Source organism: Kogia breviceps, chromosome 12, assembly GCF_026419965.1.
Source record: "Kogia breviceps isolate mKogBre1 chromosome 12, mKogBre1 haplotype 1, whole genome shotgun sequence".
Classification (NCBI taxonomy): Eukaryota; Metazoa; Chordata; class Mammalia; order Artiodactyla; family Physeteridae; genus Kogia; species Kogia breviceps.
The window spans coordinates 96,016,715-96,043,588 of NC_081321.1; the positions used below are offsets into that span (position 1 = coordinate 96,016,715).

The 26,874-nt window shown below is 55.6% G+C and overlaps 3 protein-coding genes across 7 annotated transcripts in view; 2 read left to right on the plus strand and 1 right to left on the minus strand.

The window, feature by feature from the left end:
* Positions 1-540, plus strand: part of ACO2 (aconitase 2) — a 56,283-nt gene extending 55,743 nt beyond the window's left edge. Inside the window, exon 18 of the mRNA XM_059081048.2 lies at positions 1-540. Within this exon, the coding sequence (XP_058937031.2) occupies positions 1-138 (138 nt within the window). The 3' untranslated portion in view covers positions 139-540.
* On the minus strand, positions 397-22,987 carry POLR3H (RNA polymerase III subunit H). Of its 5 annotated transcripts, XM_067010292.1 has the most exons (9): positions 22,740-22,924; positions 21,134-21,279; positions 14,915-15,125; positions 14,407-14,537; positions 11,845-11,941; positions 5,318-5,404; positions 4,803-4,866; positions 3,196-3,397; positions 397-1,908 (listed from the first exon to the last, which is right to left on the minus strand). In XM_067010292.1, exons 4-9 carry the CDS (start codon positions 14,515-14,517, stop codon positions 1,855-1,857), a joined length of 615 nt encoding a protein of 204 aa, XP_066866393.1. In that variant the 5' UTR covers positions 14,518-14,537; positions 14,915-15,125; positions 21,134-21,279; positions 22,740-22,924; the 3' UTR covers positions 397-1,854. The 5 variants fall into 5 exon arrangements, with proteins under 5 accessions (XP_066866393.1, XP_066866391.1, XP_066866392.1 ...); XM_067010290.1 differs by lacking the exon at positions 21,134-21,279 and having other exon boundaries at positions 22,740-22,987; XM_067010291.1 differs by lacking the exon at positions 21,134-21,279 and having other exon boundaries at positions 14,867-15,125; positions 22,740-22,958.
* The window catches only part of CSDC2 (cold shock domain containing C2), a 13,852-nt gene continuing 9,523 nt past the window's right edge, over positions 22,546-26,874 (plus strand). The window contains exon 1 of the mRNA XM_059081133.2: positions 22,546-23,234. The gene's annotated coding sequence lies outside the window, so the exon portion shown is untranslated. The remainder of the gene's footprint in view (positions 23,235-26,874) is intronic.

Consider the following 26,874-nt stretch of genomic DNA (forward strand, 5'->3'; position numbering starts at 1 on the left):
CCCCTGAAGTGCATCATCAAGCACCCCAACGGGACCCAGGAGACCATTCTCCTGAACCACACCTTCAACGAGACCCAGATCGAGTGGTTCCGCGCTGGCAGCGCTCTGAACAGAATGAAGGAGCTGCAGCAGAAGTAAGGCCCTGCTCTGCCGCCAGTGCCCGCCCGTCCTGTTCCTTGGACCCAGCTCCGGTGCCACGAGTGCAGTTCTGCGTCACCAGAGCTGGATCTGATCTGATCCGGCCATGGCTTCGCTCACCACCGAGATGGTGTGACCAGGCCTCCTGCCCTCTCTTCCCTCCGCCCGTGGAGTGACCCACAGGTGGCGGTGGGGAGGTTCTTAAAATAACGTATCAAGTCCCCACCTTCCTGTATCTAGTTTGATTCAGATCTTGAGCACTTTGTGCAACTGTATTTATTTTTAATGACAGACTCCCATCTAAAGTTTTTCTCCTGCATGATCATTTCACTGGTGGCTGAAGGGTTTGAAAGATCCTTTTGCTCTTCTAAGGAAAATAAGAATCCAGATTCAGTGAGTGTTCCTTTGTGAGTGGTGGTGTCTGTGCTGTTACCAACTCCAGCCTGTGGGGTGGGGGGGTCCTTCACAGCCAGTCAGCGGACGCCGACAGCCACGCCACAGCTGGGCCTGTCACCAGACTTTCCACTTTCCTTCCCGCCCTGCTTCTGCTGCAGCCTCCCCTCCCCACGCCCACACATTCCAGTAGTTTCCCTGGTGGGTGGGGTGGGGTGGCCCAAGATGCAGCCCCCACTTCCCCCAAACGCCCAGAGTGTGTCTGTTGTACAGACAGACCACCACATCCAAGGTCACAGCTAGTCTGTATGTGTACTGCTCCCTAGTTTTTAGTACAGGGCAGCCACAGGCACTGCTATGCAACTGCTCCTCTCCCTGGAACACTGTCCACTGGCCCTACCCATACCTCCATGGTCCTGCGTCCATGTGAGCAGAAAGGCCAGGGCAGGAGGCAGGCTCCACGGAGATTCCTTCATCAGGACAAGACTTGCCTGACGGAAACATGGCGTCGGGTGGGTGCCACAAAACGACGTCCTGGTTCCGGCAGAAATTCCTGGCAGAGATGAGTGAAGGGACAGAAGGACTCTGGCAAAGCCGTTCTGCTGGGTAAATGATGGGGTGCTTGCCCTGGTGCCAGGATCTCGCATCACAAGCAGACAGACCCACAGGGTGTTTGTTCCTGGCGTGGCCAAGGTCGGAAAGTGACAGCTGGCCCGAGGCTTCCTGCTGTACTGCTGGTGGGGGAATAACAGCAGGTCACCAGCCCTCACCCCCTTGGGCCAGCAAAATCCACAGCATCCACTTTCCTGATGGAGCTGGTCAGCTGAGTCCAGGCCGTCCCACCTTCCACATGCGGGTGGGAAGATGGTTTTTCCCTTAAAGGTCAGACTCTGATCAGCAACTGGCAGCTGCCCCAGGCCAGCCTCTTGCTCTCTGTGTTACTTTATGGAGCCACCAAGCTCAGCTGGCCCAGAGCATAGCCTGGATCTCTCAAACCCCAAGTCCTGCCATTGAGTCATCTCCAGAAGTGATCCGGGGTGAGGAACTGTCCCAGCTGTGGCAACTCGGTAACCTTAGAACACGGAGACAAGGGTGGCTCTCCCAACTGATGCGGCCATCATTTATTAAATGTCTCTGTTGTTGCCGACACGCAGAAGTCCATGTGGACGGTGGGACTCAGCGGGGTAGGTCTGGGAGGAGGAGGGGAGGGGGCAACCTGGCAGGGCACAGGCTGGTCCTCGGCATCTGCAGAACCACCGCTGTCTTCAGGACCCTGCACCACCCTCCCGAGGGCTGGGCAGGGCCCGGTGTCAAGCCCCGGTGCTAGCTGCTAGTCCACCAGGAGAGAAGGCCCAGGCCCGGCTCACTAATGGATCCCTGCCGGGGTAGAGAGAGAACAGGCACGTTTCATCTACCTTTAGAGCTGGAGCCAACCGGGACGGGAGGCAAAGGGGGCCCTTCCTTTTAGGTGCCCAGCACAGGCCAAAGGGAGGGTGGGGCACACCCCAGCCAGGAGGCTCTGGGGACATCCAGGAGCTGTACCAGCACTCCCAGCTGGTCCAGACTCCCCTCTCCTGCTCCAGCCTCTCCGGAGGCATGTAAGGAAAGTGCTGGTTTACCGGGGGTATACAGCCCCTCACCCCTCGCCCCCAAGCCTGGCCCACACAGGCACCAGCAGACCAGTCCTGGGCCTAGCTTCTGAGCCACTCGTGGTCTAATTCTGCCAGCAAGGCCTAGTAACCTTGAGCCCCAGCCTCCAAACACACGCAGAGGGGAAGCCTTGGGCCACCCACAATCCTGACAAAGACACAGCTGCCCTAAAAGTGAACAACCTGGGGCCCACTGTTACACCAGAAAACCCTACCAGCAGGCCCCTGAAATCCCACTTTTGGCACGTGTCGCTGTCTGGCTTCACGAGGGTAAAAGGGACCCAAGGCAGATCTGGCTGGTTGCAGCTTCCCTGCCACCTCAGGCGATGTGGGTTTGTAGTGGGAGCAGCCCTGGGGGTCACCACCCCTCCCTTGGTTTCTTCCTCTCTCAGCCCCTTGACCCACAGCCCTGTTGTCCAGCTGGTGTCATCCCTCTTGTGGGCAGGGGTCTGACTCCCCTGCCGTCCCCAACAGCCATGGAAGCTTTACGACCTCGCTGCAAGAATTACTGCTGCCCTGGGCTTCCCTGGAGGCGCAGTGGTTAAGAATCCGCCTGCCAATGCAGGGAACACAGGTTCGAGCCCTGGTCCGGGAAGATCCCACATGCCACAGAGCAACTAAGCCCGTGCACCACAACTACTGAGACCGCATGCCACAACTACTGAAGCCCGCGCCTAGAGCCCGTGAGCCACAACTACTGAGACCGCATGCCACAACTACTGAAGGCCGCGTGCCTAGAGCCCACGCTCCGCACCGGGAGAAGCCACCACACCACAACCAAGGGTAGCCCCCGCTCGCTGCAACTAGAGAAAGCCTGCGCACAGCAACAAAGACCCGACGCCGCCAAAAAATAAATTTATAAGGAAAATAAAAGAATTACCGCTGCCCTGGCCTGCAGAAATGGGGGCTCCCCAGGGAGAAGGGACCGCCCAAGACCCCACAACAGGGACCTGCACCCTGACCTGCTGGGTCCTCCCGCCCCGCGGTTCCCCGCAGTCTTATCAGGACAGCTCACCACAAGCGTGTACGGAGCCTCCTTCTTTGGCAGCTCCTCACTGGAAGAGGCGGCATCGGCCGAGCTGGGCCCGGTGGGGGACGTGTCCACAAAGCTCTCGTCCACCACCCGGAAGCGGATCTCCTCGCCGGTGTCCATGTACAGGTCGTGCGCTCCTTCCTCCGTCTCGTACTCCCACACCCACACCTGCTCCGCCTCATCGCTGGGCGGGGCACAGGGTCAAGGCAACAACCAGGCCACGGGGGAGCCCCGAGTGTTGGGGTGTCCTCCCACGGAACGCCCCAGGAAAATCCAATCCCAGGCTGAGATGCTTTGGGAAGTCACAGGAAAAGCAGGCCCAGCGCCGTGTGCGAGAGGCAAGGTCGGGCCGGGCCCAGTGAGTGGCTGGCTCTCCTGGGCACCAGGACCCAGGCTGGGAACACGGACCCCGGGCAGGCACCATGGGACATCAGAGCAGGAAGGAGCTCCAGAGCACAGCGCGAGCGCCGCCTCAACATGGAATGACCACAGCCCCTCGGTGCCTGGGGTCTGACTCCACCTGTGTCCTCTCAGAGGCCGACTGCCAAGTTCAAACCTCAGCTCCACCACCCACCAGTGGCCAGGCCCAAGCTCTCAGTGCCTCAGGGTCCCCATCTGTAAAACACAGATTACAGTAAGGCCTGTCCTCCAGGGCTGCGGTGGGGAGGTAATAAAACAGCACCCGTGGCAAGTGCTTTCCACAGGACCCTGGGTCGGCCCGAGCACTCGATGAAGCCGGCCAGCGTTCTCCGCATAGCGCAATTCCACATCCCTCTCCGTGCCTCAGACACTCTCGACGGCAGGCAGCCCGAGGACTCGCCCAGTTTCCAAGAGGACACGGCAGGATGGGAGGTCACGAGGCTGAGGGACAGGCCAGCCTGGGCCAAGTTTTCTGACAAGTTCCAGAGCCACACACAGACCCTGCCCCCTGCCCTGCGCATGCGCGCGCACGCGCGCACCCAGGCTCCCTACTGCCGGCCCTGCTGGATGGCCCCCCTCCAATCAGCAGAGGCCACACCAAAGAGACATGCTGCCCTCTAGTGGCAGCCCCGCAGATGGGTCCTGCCCCTCCTCTGCGCCAGGTCCCACGCTGGGCATTGCGGGGTACAGTTGGGACAAGATGGGGTCCCTCCTGGTGAGCGGTCTCGGTGAGCACCTACAGAAACAGCAACCCCAGTGCAGCAGGCAAGGGCCGGGACAGGGACAATGGGGGAGCCAACAAAGGGACTCTTCGACCAGCCTCGGACCCGCAGAGCCAAGCCCTCACATGTTAGCTGAGGGAGGGGAGGTGGGCCAGTCAGGCGGGCCTCTAGAGGGAGGTGACCTCTGAGACCACTCCTGAAGGGACAACCTAAGCAACGTGAGCTGGAACCGGGCCTGACAGTCCAGATGGAGGCGGGTGTGCAGATGCCACAGTCAGTGTGAGCAGCACAGGCAGGTCGGTGCTTCTAGAGCAAAACGCAAGCTGGAGGGGTGGGCAGAGGCCAGCAGCATCAGGTCACAGGACCCAAGGCCACCTCGAAGAGTGAGGACCTTCCTTTGGAGAGGCCCGAGCTCCTCCATGACCCACTCTAACCTTGGGAGGATACAACTTGGCCGGCTGCTGCAGCGACTCTGGAGGGATGAGAATGTCATCGAAGAACCCTAGAGAGACTGGAAGACACGCAAGTGACGGCAAGAGACGGGGCTCGGAACGGACAAGCAAGCCCTTACCCTGTGCTGCCCATGGAGCCCCGGGCCCCGTCCCACCCCAGAGCCCCACGCCTCTGCCACAGCCTGAGCAGCCACCCAAACCCGAGGTGGACACTGCACAACAGGGACCAGCGGATGCCGGCGGCCCCGAGTCACCTCTGCCAGCTCCAGTGCCTGCCCTGAGGTCCTGACTCACGGCCTCGCAGTGAAGGCCCCCAGCTGGCCGAGGTCCTCACAGTTACAGCGTGGGGGGCCGAGTATCCCCCTTGCGCACAAGCTGCTCGGACAGCTCGGGAAGGTTCTCTTTCCCTACACGCGGCCCAGCACAGAAGCTAAAGGGAGGCAGGCTAGCCCCGCCACCTGCCCGCAGCGTGCTCCCGGGTCTCACGTGAGGACTCGGGGCCAACGTTACCGTGCACTCCCTCCGGGCTGCAGCCTTTGATATTTCCAATCAGAATCTCGTCCAGGAACGGATGGAACACCACATAGCGAAAGTGAACTGGAAATGAAGAAAGCATGTCAGTGATGAGCAGGCCATGAGGAAGGGCTGCTCCAACTGGGGTGGCCTGTGCTTGCCAGTGTCCACTCTCACTCACCGGCATGCTGGCCCTGTGGCGGCACCAAGCAGCCACACAGCAGTCCACGCCAGGTGCCCGTGGGCCTAGACCTGTTAGCTAAGTCGGAGGGACCCCCGGCCCCGTCCCCGGCAAGGCCACAACTTGGCCCCCATTAAGAGGCTGGCAGCACTGGTCCTGGAACTGAGGCTCAGTTCCCAAATCCATCAGTCACACCTGAGCTCAGATTCTGGGCCAGCAATGACTCCAAAGTCAATTCCAGCCTTCCTCCAGGCTCTCTCCTTTATTTATTTATTGTTAAAATTACTGGGCTGCTGTTCTTTTTTTTCTTTTTAAAAGAAATTTATTTCTATTTTTGGCTGCGTTGGGTTCTTGTTGCTGCTCGTGGGCTTTCTCCAGTTGCAGCGGCTTCTCTTGTTGCGGAGCACGGGCTCTAGGCGTGCGGGCTTCAGTAGTTGTGGCTCGTGGGCTCAGTAGTTGTGGCTCGTGGGCTCTAGAGCACAGGCTCAATAGTGTGGTACACGGGCTTAATTGCTCCACGGCATGTGGGATCTTCCCGGACCAGGGCTTGAACCTGTGTCCCTTGCATTGGCAGGCGGATTCTTAACCACTGTGCCACCAGGGAAGCCCAGGCTCTCTCCTTTAAATTCTAACAAGGGAATAAGCAACTGGCAAAGAGAACCAGGTTTGGAAACAAGTTCCCCCATCTCCCGCTGATTGGCAAAGTTTGCTGCAGGCATAGCTCTGACCTGGAACAGGATGCTATAAATGCTCCGGAATTTGGGGTGGGGGAGGAGCCAATAAACCAGCAAAAATGCTTCTGTGGGTTCTCAGGTCCTGTCCTACGTGGTCCCTACTCACCTGACCCCAAGAAAAATATCAGGTAAGGTCTGTGCCCACATCACAGACTCTGACTCCACAGCGTGGCAGAAGCCGTCACTCCATCACTGCTGCCCCTTGCTGAGCGCCCCAAAGGGGGTGTCCACCGAGCCCCAAAGGTGGTGTCTAGGGCCTGAATTCCGCCAGGGCTAGTAAATAACCACAAGGCTGCCCGCTGGCAGTCGCCCGGCGCCCATCACTGTCCACCTGTGTCAGACGTCATGCTTCCCCAGTGTGGGCATGCGCAAGTGGCTCAGAGAGGCTGAGTCAGCTGCTCACAGTCACACAGCTGTTCTGCCAAGGCGAAACTCCAAGTCTTTCTGAACCTTGAGACAGGACCACTGGGTTGAATCTGCCTTCCTCAGAAAGGTTTAATCCCCAAACACAGGCTTCTGCTACCAGTGCCCTCAGCTGCCTAGTCTGGCAGCCCCACCCCAAGGACAGCAGGGTCCACATGGCCCCCAGCTCCCCACCAGGCTGCTTCCCCATAGCTCCACCAGGCAGGAAAGCGTGGGAGAAGCAGAGGAGGAAGCTGGTGCCCCCTCCCTCCCTGGGAGGAGACAAATACAAGCCGCCTGAGCGTTCTCAAGATGGGAGAACCGCATGCTGACCTCGGAGAGAACAGATGAGGGCAGATGTCACTTACGCCCAGTATGGAAAAATCCTGTCCCCTGCATGACCCAACGTCAGTTCATTTTAATAAATCCCCACGGAGCCTCTGCCAGGTCTGTGCCAGGCCCGATTTGGGCACTGGGCTTACAGGGGCAGGACGACACATGATCCTGTGCCCAGGGAGCTCAAGGCTGGAACAATTACATCCAGAAGCAAACGGTGAGCCACCCAGGTGTCCAACAACAGATGAATGTATACACAAAATGTGATATATCCATACAATGGAAGATTATTCAGCCTCAAAGAGGAATAAAGTACTGATACATGCAACAACATGGAAGAACCTTGAGGACATTATGCTACATGAAATAAGCCGATTACAAAAGGCCACGTATTTTATGATTCTATTCATATGAAACGTCCAGAATAGGCCAATCCAGAGACAGAAAGTAGATGAATGGTTGTCAGGGGCTGGCGGAGCAGGGAGTAACTGGTAATGAGTATGGTGTTTCTTCTGGGGGTGATGAAAATGTTCTGGAATTAGACAGTGGTGATAGTCACACAGCCTGGTGAATATACTAAAAGCCACTGTACTGTATGCTTTAAAAGGGCGAATTTCATGGTTGTGAATTATATCTCAATTAAAAAACAAAAAGGGGGGCTTCCCTGGTGGCGCAGTGGTTGAGGGTCCGCCTGCTGATGCAGGGGACATGGGTTTGTGCCCCGGTCCGGGAGGATCCCGCGTGCTGCGGAGCGGCTGGGCCCGTGAGCCATGGCCGCTGAGCCTGCGCGTCCGGAGCCTGTGCTCCGCAACGGAAGAGGCCACAACAGTGAGAGGCCCACGTACCGCAAAAACAAAACAAAACAAAACAAAACAAAAAAAAAAAAAAAAAAGGAAGGAACTTCCCTGGCAGTCCAGTGGTTAAGACTCCACGCTTCCACTGCAGGGAACACACGTTCGATCTCTGGCTGGGGAACCAAGATCCCGCATGCCACATGGCCAAAAAAAATAATAAATAAAATAGGAGGCCACAGACCAGCTGGAGGGCCAGCTGGGATGGTGCTATGTTGCGGGCCACCTCCCAAGACCCCCATCTGAAGTTCTAGGGATGTTTAGCTTGCAGGTGGGAAGACTGGAAAGTCAAAAAGGATGGGTCTGAAGGACCAGTAAGAAGAGGAAGACCCGTTCTTAGTTGTAGGCTCGAGCAAACTTTGTCCCAGGATACATAGGGCTACCTCAGGATTGAGTTTCAACAAAGGACAAATAATGATTCCACTCACATGAGGTACCTGGAGTAGCCAAATTCACAGAGACAGAAAGTAGAATGGTGGTGGACAGGGGCTGGGGGGCGGGGGATGGGGAATGGTTGTTTAATAGAGACAGAGATTCAGTTTCAGAAGACAATAAAGGGACTTCCCTGGTGGCACAGTGGTTAAGAATCTGCCTGCCAATGTAGGGCATACAGGTTCGATCCCTGGTCCGGGAAGATCCCACATGCCGCGGAGCCAACTAAGCCCGTGTGCCACGGCTACTGAGCCTGTGTGCTGCAGCTACTGAGCCTGTGCTCTAGAGCCCACGCGCCACAACTACTGAAGCCCACGCACCTAGAGCCCATGATCCACAACAAGAGAAGCCACTGCAATGAAAAGCCCGCGCACCGCAACGAAGAGTAGCCCCCGCTCGCCACAACTAGAGAAAGCCCGCACGCAGCAACAAAGACCCAACGCAGCCAAAAATAAAGAAATAAAGAAATAAAATTTTTAAAAATAGTAAGTTTAAAAAAAAGAAGACAGGGGCTTCCCTGGTGGCACAGTGGTTGAGACTCCACCTGCCAATGCAGGGGACGTGGGTTCGTGCCCCGGTCCGGGAAGATCCCACATGCCGCGGAGCAGCTGGGCTCAAGTAAATTTAAAAAATAAATAAATAAATAAATAAAAAAAAAGAAGACAATAAAGTTCTGGAGGTGGATGGTGGTGACGGCCACACAACAATGTAAATGCACTGAACGCCACCGAACTCAACACTAACAATGGGAAATCTTACGTTATATGTGTTTTATCACAACTTAAAAAACAAGGGAAAAGAGCAAAGCAAACGGTGGGCACAAAGACAGGCTGCTCCGCAGCCCAGAGCGGGGCCCCGGTTCAGCCAGAGGCAGCGGGGAGGAGGCAGGTCCCGCCGGCCTGGCTGGCACGGAGAACACAGGGCTGGTGCTAAGGAAAGGCACCCTAAGTGACAAGGGATAAGGCTGGCCAGCCGGGGCCAGTGTCACCAGTCACAAAGGCTAACATGTCGTGAGCGCCTACTATGTGCCAGGCAACGGACCAAAGGCCTCCCGTGGTTTTTCTCGTTGATTCCTTGCAAGGGCTGTGTGAGGCGGGTACCAGTGACATTACACCGTTTTTCCAGAAGTGAGTCTCAGAGACACAGGTAAAGTAATCTGGCCTGGGTAGAAGGAGAAGTAGAAAGCAGCAGAAGGCAACTAGCTGGCAAATGAATAATCCTCTAAGCGAAGGCAGAGGCCCGGTGCAGAGCCCCGCTCGGCACAGCCCTGGCCACAGGCCTGGAGAGGCAGCGGCGGGAGGGGGGCCTCAGCCTCGAAGCCCGGCCACCGGCCCCCACCACAGACCAATGACTCGCCCTGCGCGATGCTCGACGGGCCCCGAGGAGCCCTGTAGCTGCGAGCGTTAACCCCATTTTACAGACGAGGACAGTGTGGCTGAGGAAGGTGGCCACCTGCCTGAGGTCCCCACGAAGCGGGGCCAGAGCCAGAATTCAACTCCGGGTCTACGTGACAGGCCTAACCCTGGGCTCTACCCCTGCACCTCGTTCCCAAGAACGCAGGGGACCCTGCGCGAAGCGGGGTGGATAAGAAAACTGGCAGTGAAGTCCCACACCAAGCGGCAGACACAACCAAATGAACGGACAGAATTTCTTCATATTTAACTTTTTTCTCTGAGTTTTTCTTTTCTTTTTAAAAAAAATTTATTTATTTATTTATTTTTGGTTGCGTTGGGTCTCCGTTGCTGCGCGCGGGCTTTCTCTAGTTGTGGTGAGCGGGGGCTACTCTTCGTTGCGGTGCGTGGGCCTCTCGTTGCGGTGGCTTCTCTTGTTGCGGAGCAGGGGCTCCAGGCGCGCGGGCCTCAGTAGTTGTAGCACGTGGGCTCAGTAGTTGTGGCTCGCAGGCTCCAGACGCGCAGGCTCAGCAGTTGTGGCTCACGGGCTTAGTTGCTCTGCGGCACGTGGGATCCTCCCAGACCAGGGATCGAACCCGTGTCCCCCGCATTGGCAGGCGGATTCCTAACCAGTGCACCACCAGGGAAGTCCCTCTGAGCTTTTCTTGAAGTTCTGGCCCCCTGACCACTTGTCTCCTAGACAGCAAGGCCCCTGTCTCACGACAGAGACTGGGTTCAGAGCCCTCGTGGGCTTGTGTCCACATCACCGACTGGTCTTTCTGCTAATGAAACCGTCCTGGTCCCCACGCGCAGCTCTCCACAGAGTTCGACATCCGTGAGAACTAATTAAGTCTCTGGATTCCTGGACACACACACCAGGCAGCCTCACGGCACATTCTGGAATGCTCGGACATCTCTGTGCCAAGGCTGACCCCCCCAGGACGGGCCAGGGCAGGGCTCCTGAAACGCGGCCTCGTGTGAGAATCCCTGTAGGCCCCTCCCCAGAGATTCTGACTCAGAGGGTCTGGGGCAGGCGGGCAAGCACCCGGCGGACGGCGAGAGGCATGCCTACACCCTGACTAGCCCCGAAACACCTCAATGGCGCCCTTGCTTCTGATCTGGTTTGTCCAGGCAGGGGAGAGAAGAACACCCCACTTCTTCCCCGAGCCCTCTCCTCAAGGTGAACCGCCCTCTACTGCTCCCTCCCATCGGGGTGCACATCCCTTGCCAATGTGACCGCAGCCCCTCCCATCCAGAGGAAGCCCTTCTCCATCCCTTGACTGGCCTCAGCCATGTGACCTGCTCTGGCCAATGGGATATAAGCAGAGGCCTGAAAAGCATCTGTGCTTTGGTGCCCAGTCTACCTACTGGAAGAGGACACCACACCGAGCAGAGCCGAAGCCCCCCATCCAACCAGTCTGCCAACCACCAGACACACAAGAACACCCTATACCATCCAGCCCTGGCCAAGCCAGCCCAGAAGACCACCACCGAGGTGACCCACAGAATCGGAGAAACAATTCAAATCGATGAGCCGTCAAGCACTCGCTCTGTGCCAAGGACCTGTCCTGAGATCTTTGCACATATTAACTCAGTAAATTCTCACAACAATAAAGTCTACTGTTAAAAAATAAAGTCTGTTAACTGCATTTTACTGAAGAGGAAACAGAGGCACAGAGAAGTTACATGTTCTGCTCAGGACACACAGCAAATAAGTAGCAGAGTTGGGATTTAAACCTAGAGGCCACACTTTTAACCATTATGTCTTGGTGTCCCTCAAAGTCTCCCACCCCAACCAGCCACCTCCCCAAGAGGGGCAGCTGTGCTCCCCTCCGCTCTCCCCACTTTTAAGCTAGCAATGCCTACTCCAGTTGTCTTCCACTACCTGTCCACCCCACCCCCCCACCAGAGCAGCCTGAGAGCCAGGCAGAGCAGGGCTCATATAACACACAAGCCCAAAGAGGACACAGACGCAGAGCCACAATCTCAGAGCTGGAGAAACCTTGAGAGTCACCGTGTCTGCCTCCCCTTCTTATAGAAACCGAGGGCCAGAGAGGGGGAGACTCTGCCCATGATCACCCAGTAAATTCCTGGCAGAGTCAAGACTAGGCCCCAGGTCTCCCAACACCCTGACCAGGACCCCCCCTACAGCAAACTGAGCCGCAAGAAGCCCAATGCCCGGAAGGAGGGCACCCACCTTTGGTGTGTGACGCACCGTCCCCCGGAAACACATAGGCGTCCTCCAGCTTGGTGATGTCAAACAGGCAGATGCAGAGTCCCACGTTGTACACGACCTGTGGGCATCCGTGTACACAGCCAGTGACCTCGAGGCCCAGCTCCCTGCGCAGTCTCTCCTGAGATCCACCCCCCGCCCCCCACCCCCGCCTCCCGCCGGGCAGGTATGATTATCCCCGTTTTGCAGCTGGAAAGCACTGGGGCACTGCCGGAGGTAAGGAACTCAGAGGAGATGCTGAGCTCTGGAAAGAACAAGGTCTTCGGTGACATGACAGATGCAGGTTACAATGCCAGCTCCACCACTCCCTGTGTGACCTCCAAGGTCACTTCTCTGAGCCTCAGTTTCCCCATCTGCAAAAATGGACACACCAGGCTGTGGGGTTGTTAAATCGAGAGAACAGCTGCGAAGCACCCAGCTCAGCAGCCGGCTCACCTGCTAGAAATAACAATCACCAATCAAGCAGCACTGTCCTTACTAATAAGGATCAGTGGTGGGGAACCCCTGGTTAAACCTACACTTTCCCAGGCCCCAGGCCCATACTAGAGCTCACAGTTTAAAGAGTCAGAGACCACAGCTAATCGCTGTTCTGCTCCCAAAGTCTCGGACACGCAGACGTGGCCACAGGCACTGAGGCCGGCAGGCTGACACGTGGGAGGCCCTGAAACTGGGCAGAGAACAGGCCGAGGGCCTCCCAGGACCCGTCTCCACTCCATGATGCTGCAAAGGACTGGCCACTTGGTGTCTGTTTATCTGACACCAGCGTCATCACCTCCCAATTGGAGACCTTGCAGGGCTGTTCAAGGATTAGCAAGAAGCTCAGAGAACTCAGAGTCCTGGCCAGACCTCAGGGCAATGAGGCAGAGTCGGCTGGCTTTGGAAGCACAAGGAGATGTGTGCCCTTGGCTGGACCTTGGACCTCTTCTGTGTGGCCTCCTCTCAAATGACTCAATGATTCAAATACAGAAATACTTGTCTGGGAATTCCCTGGCAGTCCGGCTCTTTCACTGCTGAGGGCCCGGGTTCGACCCCTGGTCAGGGAACTAAAATCCTGCAACCCTCGCAGCGTGGCCAAAAAAAAAGAAATACTTGTCTGAACAGGTCAGAGAAGGACCTGCATCACAAAAGGACTACATACCCTTCTTATAATTTTCACACCTTTTCTCTTTGTCCTTTAGAGGCCCCTTCTCCTTTTACCTCACGAAGTAATTAGACACCATCCACTAAGGACTCCATGAGTCCTCTCCGCCAACAAAAACTCCCCAGGTCTGTACACTCCACCTCCTGTGATTTCAGGCTCTATGGCAGGGACCCGCCTCCTGCCTACAGCCAGCCAATCTTCCTCCGGGTCTCTCCTTCTCAGCCTACCACCTCCTGCTGTTCTACAGATGAAGACCATTATTCGATGAAGTCCTGTATGACCTGGCTCCCACCACTTTCCAGCCTGACCTCTCCTCTCTCCGTCTGCCCAGGCCACACCAGCCCCTCCATGCCATGATAGGTGCGATAGTCCCTCCTGCCACAGGGCTTTTGCACATGCTGTTTCTGCTTCCCGCACAGCTCTACTCTCTGCCCAGAACCTCCCCACAACAAAAAAAAACAAATGCCCTATGTTAGTTCTTCCTCACCACCAGATCTCAGCTCAAGCACCACCTCCCTAGCAAACCCTCTTGTCTCCCTCACTGTAGGCGAAGTTCCTTCATTCCACAGGCTTGTGAACACCTGTTCTCATAACATTTACCTCAACTTCTCATCACACACTCAACTGTGGGAGTCTCTCATCCATATCAGCTTTCCCCACCACACTACAGAAGGAGCTTGTCTGTCTTATTCATTTAATAAACAATTATGGAACATCTCCTCTGTGCCAGACTCTGGCTAAATATGGGGGATACCGTGGGGAAGAAGACAACAGTCACTTGCCCTCATGGAGAGGCAAGAGAAAAACAGTAACCAAGTAAACAAATAAGAAAAGAGTGGTAAGTGCTAAGAAGAAAAGAGTGATATGGCACAGAATAACTGCAGAGGCAGGGCTGCTTCAGAAAAGGCCATGGGAAGGCCTCTGAGGACCCAGCACTAAGGCATGCTAGCCTGGCACATAAAAGGTGCACAAACATTTTTTTGCAGGAATGAATGGATAAACCTCCTTACATCTAAACTGCCATCCATCTTCACAGAAACAATGCATGGTTGGACAGCAATTATTATTTCCATTTTACAAATGGAAACTGAGGCCCAGAGGGGGTAAAGGACTCGCTCTAGATTGCAAAGTAATTTGGAAGTGGGGACGCTAGCAAGTCCCAGTTACAAGGCCTTTTTCAAACCCTGTTTTTCTTTAATTCCTGCCAACATCCTAGTGGGTTAAGGATTACCCCCATCCCATGCACAGGCTTAGAAACCGAATTCTGAGACGTTAAGCTATTTGCCCAACTCCAAGGCTTGGCATGGCCAGGCCGGCAGCGGGCGGGTAGGCAGTGCTGGGCCCTCCCGTGCCAAGGCCTGCCCGCGACCCCGTGGACCCAGTACCTTGTTGGCCAACTTCTTGTTCAACTCCTCGGCAATGGAGTCGTTGAGCTTCCTCTCAAACTGCCACGGGGGGATCCGCACGGTGTCTACCATCTCCACCAGGACGAACATCCCGGCCTGCGCGGGGGGCTCTGGGAACGGGTGGGTCAGTCACGCACCGGGGCCTGGGGCGGTGGGGATCCCCGAGCCCGCTCCGTCCCGTCCCAATAGTTGCGACCCGCCCCAAGGCCAGCAATGGGGCTGCACCGTAGGGTTGCCCCGTGCGGCGCTTGCTCCGCTACTACAAGGAGCGGAAAATGAGGCTCAGCTGCAGGGTCTCGGGGTCGAGCGGGAGGGGTGCGCGGCCAGCCACAGACAGCCCTCGCCAAGCGCCACCGCCACGCACCGCGAACCCACACGCAGCCGGCCGCGGCAAGACTTTGGGCGAGATTCCGAATCCGGTAGCTTCCGGAGGACTGACCAATAAGAATCCTCGGCCCGTCCCCCGACGCGGGGCGGAGCTGCCTACCGGCTCGTGCGCGGGGCGGGGCGGGGGAGGGGCCTGGGTGGGGTGGGGTGGGGTGGGGCCTTCCCTGCCGCAGGCGCGCCGTCGACCCACGGACATCGCTCCCAGGTTGCTAGGCGACCTCGGTGCAATTCAGTCATCGCTCGCGCAGCCGATAAGTACTCTCCTTGCTGGCCTCGGGCCGTCCTCTGTGCTGCAGCCAGAGTGATCCTTTCTAAACGCAAACAGTGTATGCTTAGACCCTACAGTACTCCGGAAACGGAGAGAATTGACTGGCGGGACCTTTCTCGGATGATAGAAATGTTCTGTATCTTCTTTTAGCAGCTGGTTACTGAGATGTATATAATTGTATATATTTGTATATAATTGTCAAAACCCATCCAGCTCAACACTTAAGATCTTTGCATTTAATTGTAGGCAGATTACATCTCAACTGAAAAGTGATAATATATTGGGACAAACAAAACAAAACAAAAACCTCAGTGACGGGACTGGGACTTCCCTGGTGGCGCAGTGGTTAAGAATCCACCTGCCAATGCAGGGCACACGGGTTCGAGCCCTGGTCCACATGCCGTGGAGCAACTAAGCCTGTGTGCCACAACTACTGAGGCTGCGCTCGGGAGCCCGCGTGCCACAACTACTGAAGCCCACGCGCCTAGAGCCCGTGCTCCACAACAAGAAAAGCCACCGCAGTGAGAAGCCCGCGCACCACAACGAAGAGTAGCCCCCGCTTGTCGCAACTAGAGAAAGCCCGCGCACAGCAACAAAGGCCCAATGCAGCCAGAAATAAATAAATAAATTTTAAAAAAGTGTTTAGGAGATCATTATTTCTTCCTCTCAAATATCTCTCAAATTTTCCTTCTTCGTTCCATTCCCACAGCTACTGCCCTGAAGGCCTTCTCATTGCTGCCCTGGAGCTTAGACACCACACATCCCAGCTCCTGCCCTCAAGTCCTTCTCCAACTGACCCCCACACGGTCACAAAAGCCTTCCCTTCATGAATATCTTTTGTCCACACAGAAATTCTGGACTAAACCGCCCTTTTATATAGCCCAACCTTGAACACTTCTTTACCTGAAAAACTCCTACTCATCCATTGGAACCCAAATGCAATACCTTTCTCATTCATTCATCCAACACACTATGTTACAGCTGTTAGAGATCCAGTGGGGAAGAAGAACTGGTTCCCAGGCCCAGCTTCAGCTCAGAGGGGTTGCAGGGAGGAGAGGGAGCGCGGGGCCAGAGGATTTGATGCTCTCTCAGGGATCCCAAAGTTTATAGGGGAGATGAAGACTGGTGAGACTGGAGACCTAGACAGGGTCCAGATCACAAGGGCCTTATTATTATAATATCCATTAACTTTTAATCCTCACAACAGCTGTATAAGGTAGGAGCTATTACCATTGTTATCTAATTTATCTCATTATCATTTATCTCATCTCATTTTGCCTCACCTAAGGCAAAGAGGGGTTAAGTGCGTTGTTCAAGGTCACACAGCTAATAAGTGGAGGAGCTGGGATTCTGGCTCCAGAGCCCATGATCATCTTAGCCACTGGGCAATGCCGCCACCACATTAGCCCAAGGGCGGCACCTTCTAGGTCAGAACCGGGAAATGACATAGTGACACATCAGCTGGAGGGACAGTGGATGAGAAGGGGCTGGTGTGGAGACAAGAATACCAGGGAGGAAATTACTGGGTGGCCCCTGAAAGAGGAGGCCCAAGCAAGCGGGTAGCCATGGAGAGCAAAGTTGGGCCGAGTCCAGAGGTCTTCATGGGGTGCTCTCAGAGACAGGGTGGAGGACCTGTGGACGGAAGTGGGAGGAGCCAACCCCTAAGGCCTTTCACTGAGATGGGAAACTGGAGGAGGGCCAGGCTCAGGGGATGAGGCCAGAATTGCAGAGTTCCCAGGCTTTTTAAAATGGTATTCAGCTCACAGGATTGCAACAATGATTTGTTGGCACGATTGCTTCCCTCATTAGTTAAAACAAGGACCAGGCTTCCTTATTAATTCTCTGCGTCCTTCCACAGAAGCTTTGAGGTAGCTTACAAAAACACACAAAGACTTAGTCTGCAAGCTCCTCGACAGCAGAGGACTTCTCTGTCCTGTCCCTCTGCATCCTCAGGGCCCAGCCCTGTGCCTGGCACAAGGTCAGCGCTTGTAAATATGTGCTATTTGAATGAACAAAAGGATAGCAAAATAATTGCTAAGAGTGTAGGAGTGAAGGAGAAATAAGGTTAGAAACTAATCCAAGAGGAGGAGGAGAGAGCAGTGGTGGTTAAGGGCATGGAGTTCCCACGCCGCAGCGCACTAGCTAGCAACCATGGTGGAGCTGGTGAACCTCTCAGCCCCTCCTTGCCTCTCTGTAAAATGGAGATAACGATAGAACCCATCTCAAATGATTGTCCATCAGTGGAAGACTGGATGAAAAAATATACACGGTGTACCATAGAGGGAAATAATGCAAAGCCATAAGAAAGGACGTGGGACTTCCCTGGTGGCACAGTGGTTAAGAATCCACCTGCCAATGCAAGGGACACGGGTTCGAGCCCTGGCCCAGGAAGATCCCACATGCCGCCGAGCAACTAAGCCTGTGCGCCACAACTACTGAGCCTGTGCTCTAGAGCCCACAAGCCACAACTACTGAGCCTGTGTGCCACAACTACTGAAGCCCGTGCACCTAGAGCCCGTGCTCCGCAACAAGAGAAGCCACCGCAGTGAGAAGCCCGTGCACGGCAACAGAGTAGCCCCTGCTCACCACAATTAGAGAAAGCCCTCGTGCAACAACAAAAACCCAATGCAGCCAAAAATAAATAAATAAATAAATAAATAATTTTTTTAAAAAAAAAGAAAGAAAGGATGCAAATGTTTCTGTGTCTTGAGATAGAATGATATTCAGAATATATTGTTGAAAAATGCAAGGCACAGAGCGGTCTATATGGGATGTTACTATTCATATAAAAAGGAGAAAAACAATACTGTGTGTGTGTGTGTGTGTGTGTGTGTGTGTGTGTGTGTGCGCGTGCATGCACGAGTCTGTGCTCTGGGACTAATTACACTGGCTGTCTCCAGGGCAAGGAACTGAATGCCTGAGGGGTGTGGGAGAGTGACAGGGGTAGGAAGAATTTTTTTTTCAAATGCCCTTCAGAATCTTTGATGTTTGGGATCATAGGAACATATTACCTATTCAAATTCAAAACTGAATAAAATTCAAATTTAAAAAAGCAATTAAGATTTTTTTCACTTCGTAAAAAAAACCCCTCTCAGCCCCCTTTCCCTCTAGCTACTGCCCCCATTTTCTGCTCCCTTCAACCAGCAAAACCCCTTGAAGGAGTCATCTGCATTTGCTGTTTCCAAATCCTCTCTTCTTGTCCTCTCTTCAGCCTGCTCCTGTCAGGTTTTTGGCCCTACCTCTCAACCCAAGCTGCTTTTTCAAGGTCAACAAAGGCCTCCACTTTGGCAAATCCAGTGGTAATTCTCAGTCCTCAAGGGCAGCGTTTATCCCAGCTGATCACTCCCTCCTCCTTCACACACCCGGATCCTCTTCCCACCGCTAAACTGAAGGGCTCCCGTGTGCAGTCTACAAACCTACCTGCTCACATGCCCATTTGGCAACTCAAGCTTAATCTGGGCCCAAATGGCACTCCTGGTCGTCTCTCCCCCGCAAACCTGCTCCTATCCGACTTCCCATCTTCAAAAAGGACTTTGTTCTTCGGCTTCCCTGGTGGCGCAGTGGTTAAGAATCTGCCTGCCAACGCAGGGGACACAGGTTCGAGCCCTGTTTGGGGAAGATCCCACACGCCGCGGAGCAACTAAGCCCGTGCACCACAACTACTGAGCCTGCGCTCTAGAGCCCGTGAGCCACAACTCCTGAGCCCGCGTGCCACGACAACTGAAGCCCGCGTGCCTAGAGCCCTTGCTCCGCAACAAGAGAAGCCACTGCAGTGAGAAGCCTGTGCACCGCAACGAAGAGTAGCCCCCGCTCGCCACAACTAGAGAAAGCCTGCGCACAGCACCAAAGACCCAACTCAGCCAAAAATAAATAAATTTAAAAAAATAAACAAAGAAATATGTTTTAAAAAAAACCCCTCATGGACTTCCCTGGTGGCGCAGTGGTTGAGAGTCCGCCTGCCGATGCAGGGGACACGGGTTCGTGCCCCGGTCCGGGAAGATCCCACGTGCCGCGGAGCGGCTGGGCCCGTGAGCCGTGGCCGCTGAGCCTGCGCGTCCGGAGCCTGTGCTCCGCAACGGGAGAGGCCACAACAGTGAGAGGCCCGCGTACCTAAACAAAGCATCCCAGGACATTGCTCTCTGTTCTGGTTTGAGCCAAAAGTCAAGTATAGAAAGTCAGTAGATATTTGTTAGGACTGCTGTGCATGAGGGCTAGTGCTCCGGCAAGGGGCACCAACAGGAAACGGGGAAACAGATACAGGTCACCTCAGGCACTGCTGTTGAGAAAGGTCACATGCATAATTTGATAGCAAGTGAGTGAGAACTGCTCCTCTGGCCAAGGCGGTCAGGGACAGCCTGGCTCTTAAGGTGAGAGTGGAGGTGAGCACGAAGTGCTGAGAAGGCTGGAGGCCCAAGGTCCAGGAGCACACATCTGTGGACAGATGGCTGATAGAGGCCTGGCTCACGGCCCATCCAGACCTAGGTCAGCTGGGGGTCAGCCTGGCTGCTCCAGGCCCAGGTCCTCAGGGAAGGGTGCAAGGGAGGCCGGCTGTGAGCCAGGGACCCCCTCACCCCATCACAGAGAGCTTCTCCTAGTGACTTGAGAGGATCCAAGCAGCTACAGCAGAAGGAGACCCTCACCCACCAACCTAAGGGTAGGCTCCAGGTTAGGGGCAAGGCCAGGAGAGCCTCCCATACCCCCATCCTCCTGCGTGCCCTGACCATTACCCTGGATGAGACTGCGAGGCTGCCAGAGACACTGTCTCATTTCAGATGAGGAGCGGGCCTCCCTCCAGGTCCCCCAAACCCTACACAATGTGGCCTCTGCTCCAGCCACATTGCTGACCTTAAGTTCCTTGAACATGCAGAGTCCTTTCCTGCCTCTGGGAGTGAATGAACAAATGATGTGGTCAGAACTGCAGGAAAAGATCTTCTCTGGCAGAAGGGCAGTAGTTGAATTAGAGAAGATGACTGGGGCATAGCCAGAGAGAAGGGAAGGACCACTCTGATTTACTGGGTAAAATCGTTAGTAGAAGCTGGAGATGAGTCTCTCAGTGGAGGAGGAGGGCATCCAGGGAGCTGAAGACATTGCAAAGGCAGTGCGGTGCAGCAGAAAGAACAAGAATGTAATGAAGTCAGAATTCCTGCGTTTTAATTCCAGCTCTATCACCGGCTGTGTGGTGCTGGGTAAGTCTCTTATCCTCTCTGTGCCTAAGTTTCAGCATCTGTCAAGCGACACCACCACCTTAGGAGTGTGTGTACCTTAAAGGGTTATGTGGATTCAAGGCCACATAAGCCCAGAACTGGCCCCCACTTGTGGGCTGACCGTCAATGACAAAATGGGGATTATAATTCGATTGGAATCAATAAGACTAAGAGGCTGCTCTGCCTTGACCCACCTCTACAGTCTCTCCAAGGCGAGGGAGGCTTTTGAGGAGATGAGCTTTTGAATGCTTGGCTTGCACAGAAATAGCCTCCGTGGCGGAGCCCCTGGTTTTCAGCAGTTGATTTCTTTGTAACTCAGCTGCTGGTGGGTAGGTGGGTGGTGCCACGGGCTGCTCTTTTCCTGAATGAACAGCTGTGCCCTCTCGTCTTTGTCTAGAATAATCATAACACTGCTTCAAACCTCAGCCCAGCCTCCTTCATTCACAGCTTCCCTGGCAGCCACAGCACATGCTTGCCAGCTGGCGGAGCGGGGAGGGCCTCAGAGACTGGAGGCTGGATGTGAAGGGACAGCTCAGGCCCTCGGTCCTTGCCTTGGCCTTGTCCGCAGCGGACCAAGCCGCAGCCTCCTCAGAACTGGCCTTTGAGGCCCTGCCTCCCAGCCTCCAGGCTCATACCCTACCTCTCCCTTCCCTCAGCCCTTCCAGCCACACCAGCCTCCTTCCCAGTCCTCTGTCACGCCAAAGCTCACTCCCACCTGAGGGCCTTCTAACACACCGTCCCCTCTTCCCGCAATTCCCTCTGGATCGTGACAAGGCCAGATACTTCTTGTCACTTGGGGCTCAGCTTAGACATCATCACCTCAGAGAGGTCCTCCTTGGCCACTCACCTCTGCTGGCCTGTAATCCACCGCCCAGCCACCAACAGCCAAGGCCGAAACTCTACCAAGTCAGGAGCCACGGGAGAAGAGCCTGCCGGGCAATCCAGCCCAAGGCCTGACTCTGGTTCTGATTGGCCCGGCCTGGGCCAGGGGTCCTGTGGACCAAGACAGGGGAGAGAGGAGTCCCCAGGTGAAAGCAGGAAGGCATTTCCCCCCAGAAGGGACAGTGGGTGGAGGGCAGGGAAAAATCACAGGTGTCCACCCTGGCCCCCCGCCCTTCTCCAGAAGGACAGGTGGGTGCGTGTGAAAATCATGGGTCTAGAGCCTGGGTCCCAGGCCCATCTGTCCAACCTGTTTCCTCACCCAGGTAAACCTCACAGAGTTGTTTTAAGAAACAGGTGGGATGAGGCCTGGGAGGGCACTTTGGAAACTATTATGACCTTTGGAAGAGATGGAGGCAGAGGAGGAGTTAAAGGGGGCGATGGGGCCCTCGGCCTGGGTGGAATAGAATCAGAGCTCCGGGCCTCGGGTAACAGCAGCCGACGTGTATCGTCATCTCTGGCAGAATCAGAAACCTGATTGTTCTGGGATGTTCTGGAAGGGCAAGGATAAGCGGTCACATTGGTTCAAATACCCCTCTAACCAGATAAGCAATGCGGGCAAGTCACTCATCCTACACGAGCCACTCTTTCCTCACCAGCAAAATCCAGATGATGATAATACATTGCTGGATTGTCCTGAGCTTTAAATGAGGGCAAAGCAGGTTGCCTGACAGGTGGGGTGCCCTCAATGCCTCTTACTAGCTATTTTTATTAGGTATTTATATCTTTCTTAATTGTCTCCTTTAAAGCTCCCTACTCCTTTTTTTTTTTTTTTTTAAATAAGGCTTCTTTTGAAAATGCCATGCTGCGTCAGCAGTACTAAAGATATGTGAGGGACAGACTCCGTTCTTTCCAAGCCCAGTCTGAGTAGAAGCGTCGGGAAGGGGGAGGAGGAGCCAGCTTGTAGGGGCCTCCTGCAGCCAGGCCGGGGCTCGTACACGGGCTGCACTGGAGCCTCCGACAGGCCCCTCAGAAAGGGCCTCCTTCCTTACTTTACAGAGCGTGTGGAGGACCAGAGTCGTAAGAGACTCTCCCAAGGTCACCCAGCTTGGAAGCACTGGGGCTGAGACTCACATCCAGGGCATCTGGAGAGCTTCCCAGGCTGTGGTGCTTGTGTGTGTGTGTGTGTGTGTGTGTGTGTGTGTGTGTGTGTGTGTGTGTGTGTGTGTGTGTGAAGCAAACGTTCACTCCTCTTCAGTTCAATTCACTAGAAATAGCTCAAGGGCCTGCTGTGAGCCAGACAGAGGAAGAGATGTGTTCCTGCGACCTACCCACGTGGGTTCACTCACGAGGATCTCAGAGCCAAGTGAGGGACAGACTAGTGGAGGGCAGGAGACACGAGAGGGTACAGAGGGGGGAGGGAGGTCTGAGAGTCCCTGGGACCCTGCTGTGGCCTCCATTCTCCCAGACTCACCCCCAACCCCGCGGCCCACCACACACGCACACGCACACACACACGCGTGCACACACAAGCACACGCACACGCACACTCACCACCCCACTTGCTCCCTCACCGCCAGGAATGCAGGCTGTCCCCAGCTCTTCCTCCTCTGCATTCCTCAGCAACGGCTCCCACCTGGCAGGGCAAATTATACCCTGGCCTGGCAATAAAAGCCACTTTCCAGAAGAAGAAGCTTTAGGGCCCTGAGAAACGCAGCTAACTCTCTGGCACTGCCTGCGTCTGAGTCAGGAGGTGGGGCCGGGGCCCGAGGAGACGGGCCCTGTGTCCCTTTAAGCAGGGAGTACAAACTCCCATCCCACCCCTCCCTCCTGCTCTCCCTGACGTCAGGAGGAAGGCGTGTGTGAGTGAGTGAGGGGCCTGAGGTGCCGCATGCTCTCTCTCTCTCTCACACACACACACACACACACACACACACACACACACGGAGTCATACACACAGCACATCTTTCAGACCCATCCGCTGCTCGTCAGCTCCAAGCGCGTGAGGGAGGCCCAGTCTGAAGCCGGCTGCAGGAGGCAGTGCCAGGACCTCAGCTGCCAGGGAGAGGTAAGGGGCTAGACGGTGCGGGCACACCGAGGGCACACTGGAAACTGGCTCTGGCAGGGGCGAAGGAGGGAGGCGTGACTTGGGGGCTCTGGGAAGGTGGGCACCTCCCCTGGGGCTGGATCAGCCCCGTTCAGTTTACAGAAGAGGGGCTGGCGGCTGAGCACATGAGCCCACGGGCCATCCTGCCTGCGGCTCCCTCTCCCTGGCCCCCAGGGGAAGCTGAGGCTGTGTGGCTCCCTGTGAGAGGGTCTCTGTGTGTGTGTGTGTGTGTGTGTGTGTCTGTCTGTGTGTGTGTGTGTGTGTGTGTGTCTGGGACTTGCGTCTGGCTCAAGAAGCAGAGAGCAGCAGACACCTGCCAAGCCGCAGCCTCCTGTCTGGGAACCAGGGGGAGAGAAACGACTGGGGAAATCACTGTGTCCCTACCAGACACTGAAAAGAGAGTGCAGCACGGAGCAAAATAGGTCCTTCCCCTTGGAATCTGGGGCTGGGGGTCGGGAGGCACCATCGGGGCAGGCAGACAGCTGGGCCTGGAGCAGCTGTCTCATCCTAACTCTGTTTCTTCCCCGATGTGAGGGGGGATAATTGTGTTAACCGGCCTGGGGAGGTGGCTCCATGTTATTAGTTTCCCCTTGGCCTCTGAGCCAACCCCACCAGGAGCTCTTGCCTCTCCTAAGGCCACCCCTCTCCCTTGCCCACTGGTCTGGCTCTAACCTCCACCCTCGCCAGGACGCAGCCCCTGGAGGGCAGGGGTGATAAGCCAGGGGCTGCTGGGTCCCCGGCCGTGGGATTCAGGGACACGGGCAGCCGTGGTTAGTGCCAAGTCCTTCAGTGGTTTGACTCTGGCATAAGGAGTCCAGGCAGAGATAAGGGGTGATGCTGGCACCCAGAAGGGAGACTGCAGGTTCCTGCCAATCTGCCAGGCTGCAGACTCTTCCCGGGCAGAGGGGAGGGGGACGCGGAGTGTGTGAACTGCTGCATCCGCTGGGGCTGGGGGAGGGGAAGAGGAAGTGTGTCCGGGTGGAGGGCGGGCAACCCCTCTGAGAGCCTGGCACCATGCCCGCCTGGATGTGCTCCAGCGGAGACCTCTCCCTGGGAAGGGGCTGTCTCCAGCCCCCGGGGGATGGGGAGCCAGTTCCCCAAAACTGACTCCATCCCAGAGGCCTCTGGGTCATCCAAATTCTGGCTATTTCCTCCTCCCAGCCTCCTACCCCCCCTCCCCCCACCATTTCTTTTAAGTCTTTTCCAAAAACATCTATTTCCCCGTATCTGCCCCGCCCCTCCGGATCTGTCTGACCCTCCTCCAAAAAAAAAAAACAAAGACAGGTGCATGCAGGAAGCAGCTCACAGGGGCCTGGGAGGGGTCAGGGGGCAATCGTGGCCACAGAGGTTTCTCCCAGGCCTGGAGAGAGATGGATGGGCAATGTTCACAGAAGTCCACTGGCCATGGAGGGGGCCTCCCTAGGGGGGCCTGGGGGGTCCCACGCAGCTGGCTGGTGGGGAGGGGATACCTGCAGGCTGGTCTAGAGGCAAGTCCCTGAGAGTGGCCCCAGCAGAGGGAGCTCAGGGCTTAGCTGAGCTGGTCACACACTGGTAACAGCCAGCAGAACCAAGCCCCAGAGCCTGGTGGGAAGAGGGCTTGCGGCAGTTCAGACCTTTGTCCTTGCATAGCATCAAGATGGGAGGCAAAAAGCTCTTCCCCTGCCCCAAAGCCAGTGAAATGGCGGTCACCAGGATGAGTGGCACGGCACGCTGGAAAGCCCACGGGCTTTGGGGTTATATTGATTTGAATGCAAGCTCGGCCAGTCTAAATGTGACTTTGACCAGTCCATGCCTCTTTCTAGGGGGACTCAGGATGGGAAAGCAACTTGCCCAGGGTCACACAGCCCGGCGGAGCCGGGATGTGAGCATGGATCTCGTGGTGCCCATTCTGGCATCCCTACCCCCACGAATGCCAAGGAAACCCAAAGGGCTTAATCATAGCAGCCCCCCAGGGCAGCTTGGGGACATGACAAGGAGGAGAGTTAAAGGGTCTCAATTAAGCTCAAGTATTGGCCGGGGCAGCAGCCTCCCCGCCCCCCCCCCCCCCCGCAATACACACACACACACACACACACACACACACACACACACACACACACGCTGTGGGAGAGGGAAAGAACCAGGTTTAATTAGGTCACCTCCAGCTGCTAGAGCAGCTTTGGCACTGATGTATTTTAAGGAGTGTCTGGGAGGTTGGGAGAGGGGGAGGGGCCGGGGAAGTGCCAGCTTCTCTCTGGTGGTTCTGAGGCTGTTTCCTCACCCTCCTCTGGCCCATCACAGACAAGACCTCAAAGTTCAGAAAGCCCTTCCACCATCACCCTGTGTTCCCTGTCTTTCCCCTTTCTAAGCCACCATACCCACTCCTCCCCCTCTCTGTTCCTCCACAATGGGGGCTCAGGCTGGGATGTTTTTATTGAGGGAGTTGCTTTTAAGCTTGCTGTAGTTGACAAGTGACTCACCCAAGGTCATGGTCTGCATCAGCACAAAGCCAGAACTAGAACCCCAAGCCCTGCTCTTCCTTCTCCAGGGGAGGCAGGAGCTTCCAGGGACCTGCTGTTCCTCCCTCCCGACCTCCCACCCGAGGCCTTTCTGCACCGCCCCCCAAAACATCCCCCCAAAACATCTCCAGGGTGCAGAGGTGCTGCCGCACCAGCTGCATGACGCCAGCAAGACTCTTCACCTCTCTGGGCCTCAGTTTACTCCTCTGAAGAACAGGGTTAATAACAGTAATTATCATGTAGGTTTGTTGTGAGGAATAAATGAGGAAACAGGGCAAAGGTTTTGGCATACCACTTGGCACACGGTTAATAATCAATCGACGGTGCCTGTGAATTTTTCTTTTTTAAACTCACTACTTGAATTTTGTTTTCTTTTCTTTTTTAAAAATACATTTATAAATTTATCATTTATTTATTTTTGGCTGCATTGGGTCTTTGTTGCTGCATGCGGGCTTTCTCTGATTGCAGCGAGCAGGGTCTACACTTCGTTGCAGTGCGCGGGCTTCTCATGCGGAGCACGGGCTCTAGGAGCACAGGCTTCAGTAGTTGCGGCATGCGGGCTCAGTAGCTGTGGCTCGTGGGCTCTAGAGCGCAGGCTCAGTAGTTGTGGAGCACGGGCTCAGTTGCTCCGTGGCACGTGGGATCTTCCCGGACCAGGGATCAAATCCATGTCCCCTGCATTGGCAGGCGGATTCTTAACTGCTGCACCACCAGGGAAGTCCCAGTGGCTATGATCTTGTCGTATCAGGACTAACCACCGTGTGTTCTCCTTGTCTATCTGCTACCCCCAGTGGACTGGGGCCCTCTAAGGGCAGGGCTGTCTCCTCTCCTGTTTGTTGTCCCAGAGCCCGGCAATCATACTCAGTGACGTGTGTGTTTCTGACAACCTCAGAGGAGAGTTGGAGTGACCCTCGTGAGTCATCTGGACCAATGATGACTCATGTCGCTGAGGAGAAAATTGAGGCCCAGAGGAGGGCGGGTGCTGCCCCAGGTCACACAGCCCTGGGTAGTTGAGCCAGCTTGCTTTCCCTGATCTGCCCTGAAGGAGAGGGATTCGCTTGGTCAGCAGAGGACTCTGAGGGCCATCTCCTGCCCAGTTCTTT

What these genes read in the sequence shown, in the direction of transcription:
- POLR3H (XM_067010290.1), bottom strand. Translation starts at nt 14,517, where the DNA reads ATGTTCGTCCTGGTGGAGATGGTAGACACCGTGCGGATCCCCCCGTGG. An exon ending in ACAAGAAGTTGGCCAACAAG is followed by an intron (nt 11,942 to 14,406) that starts GTACTGGGTCCA and finishes GGATGCCCACAG; the next exon opens with GTCGTGTACAACGTGGGACT. An exon ending in CTGCAGCAGCCGGCCAAGTT is followed by an intron (nt 3,398 to 4,802) that starts GTATCCTCCCAA and finishes TGCCCCGCCCAG; the next exon opens with CGATGAGGCGGAGCAGGTGT.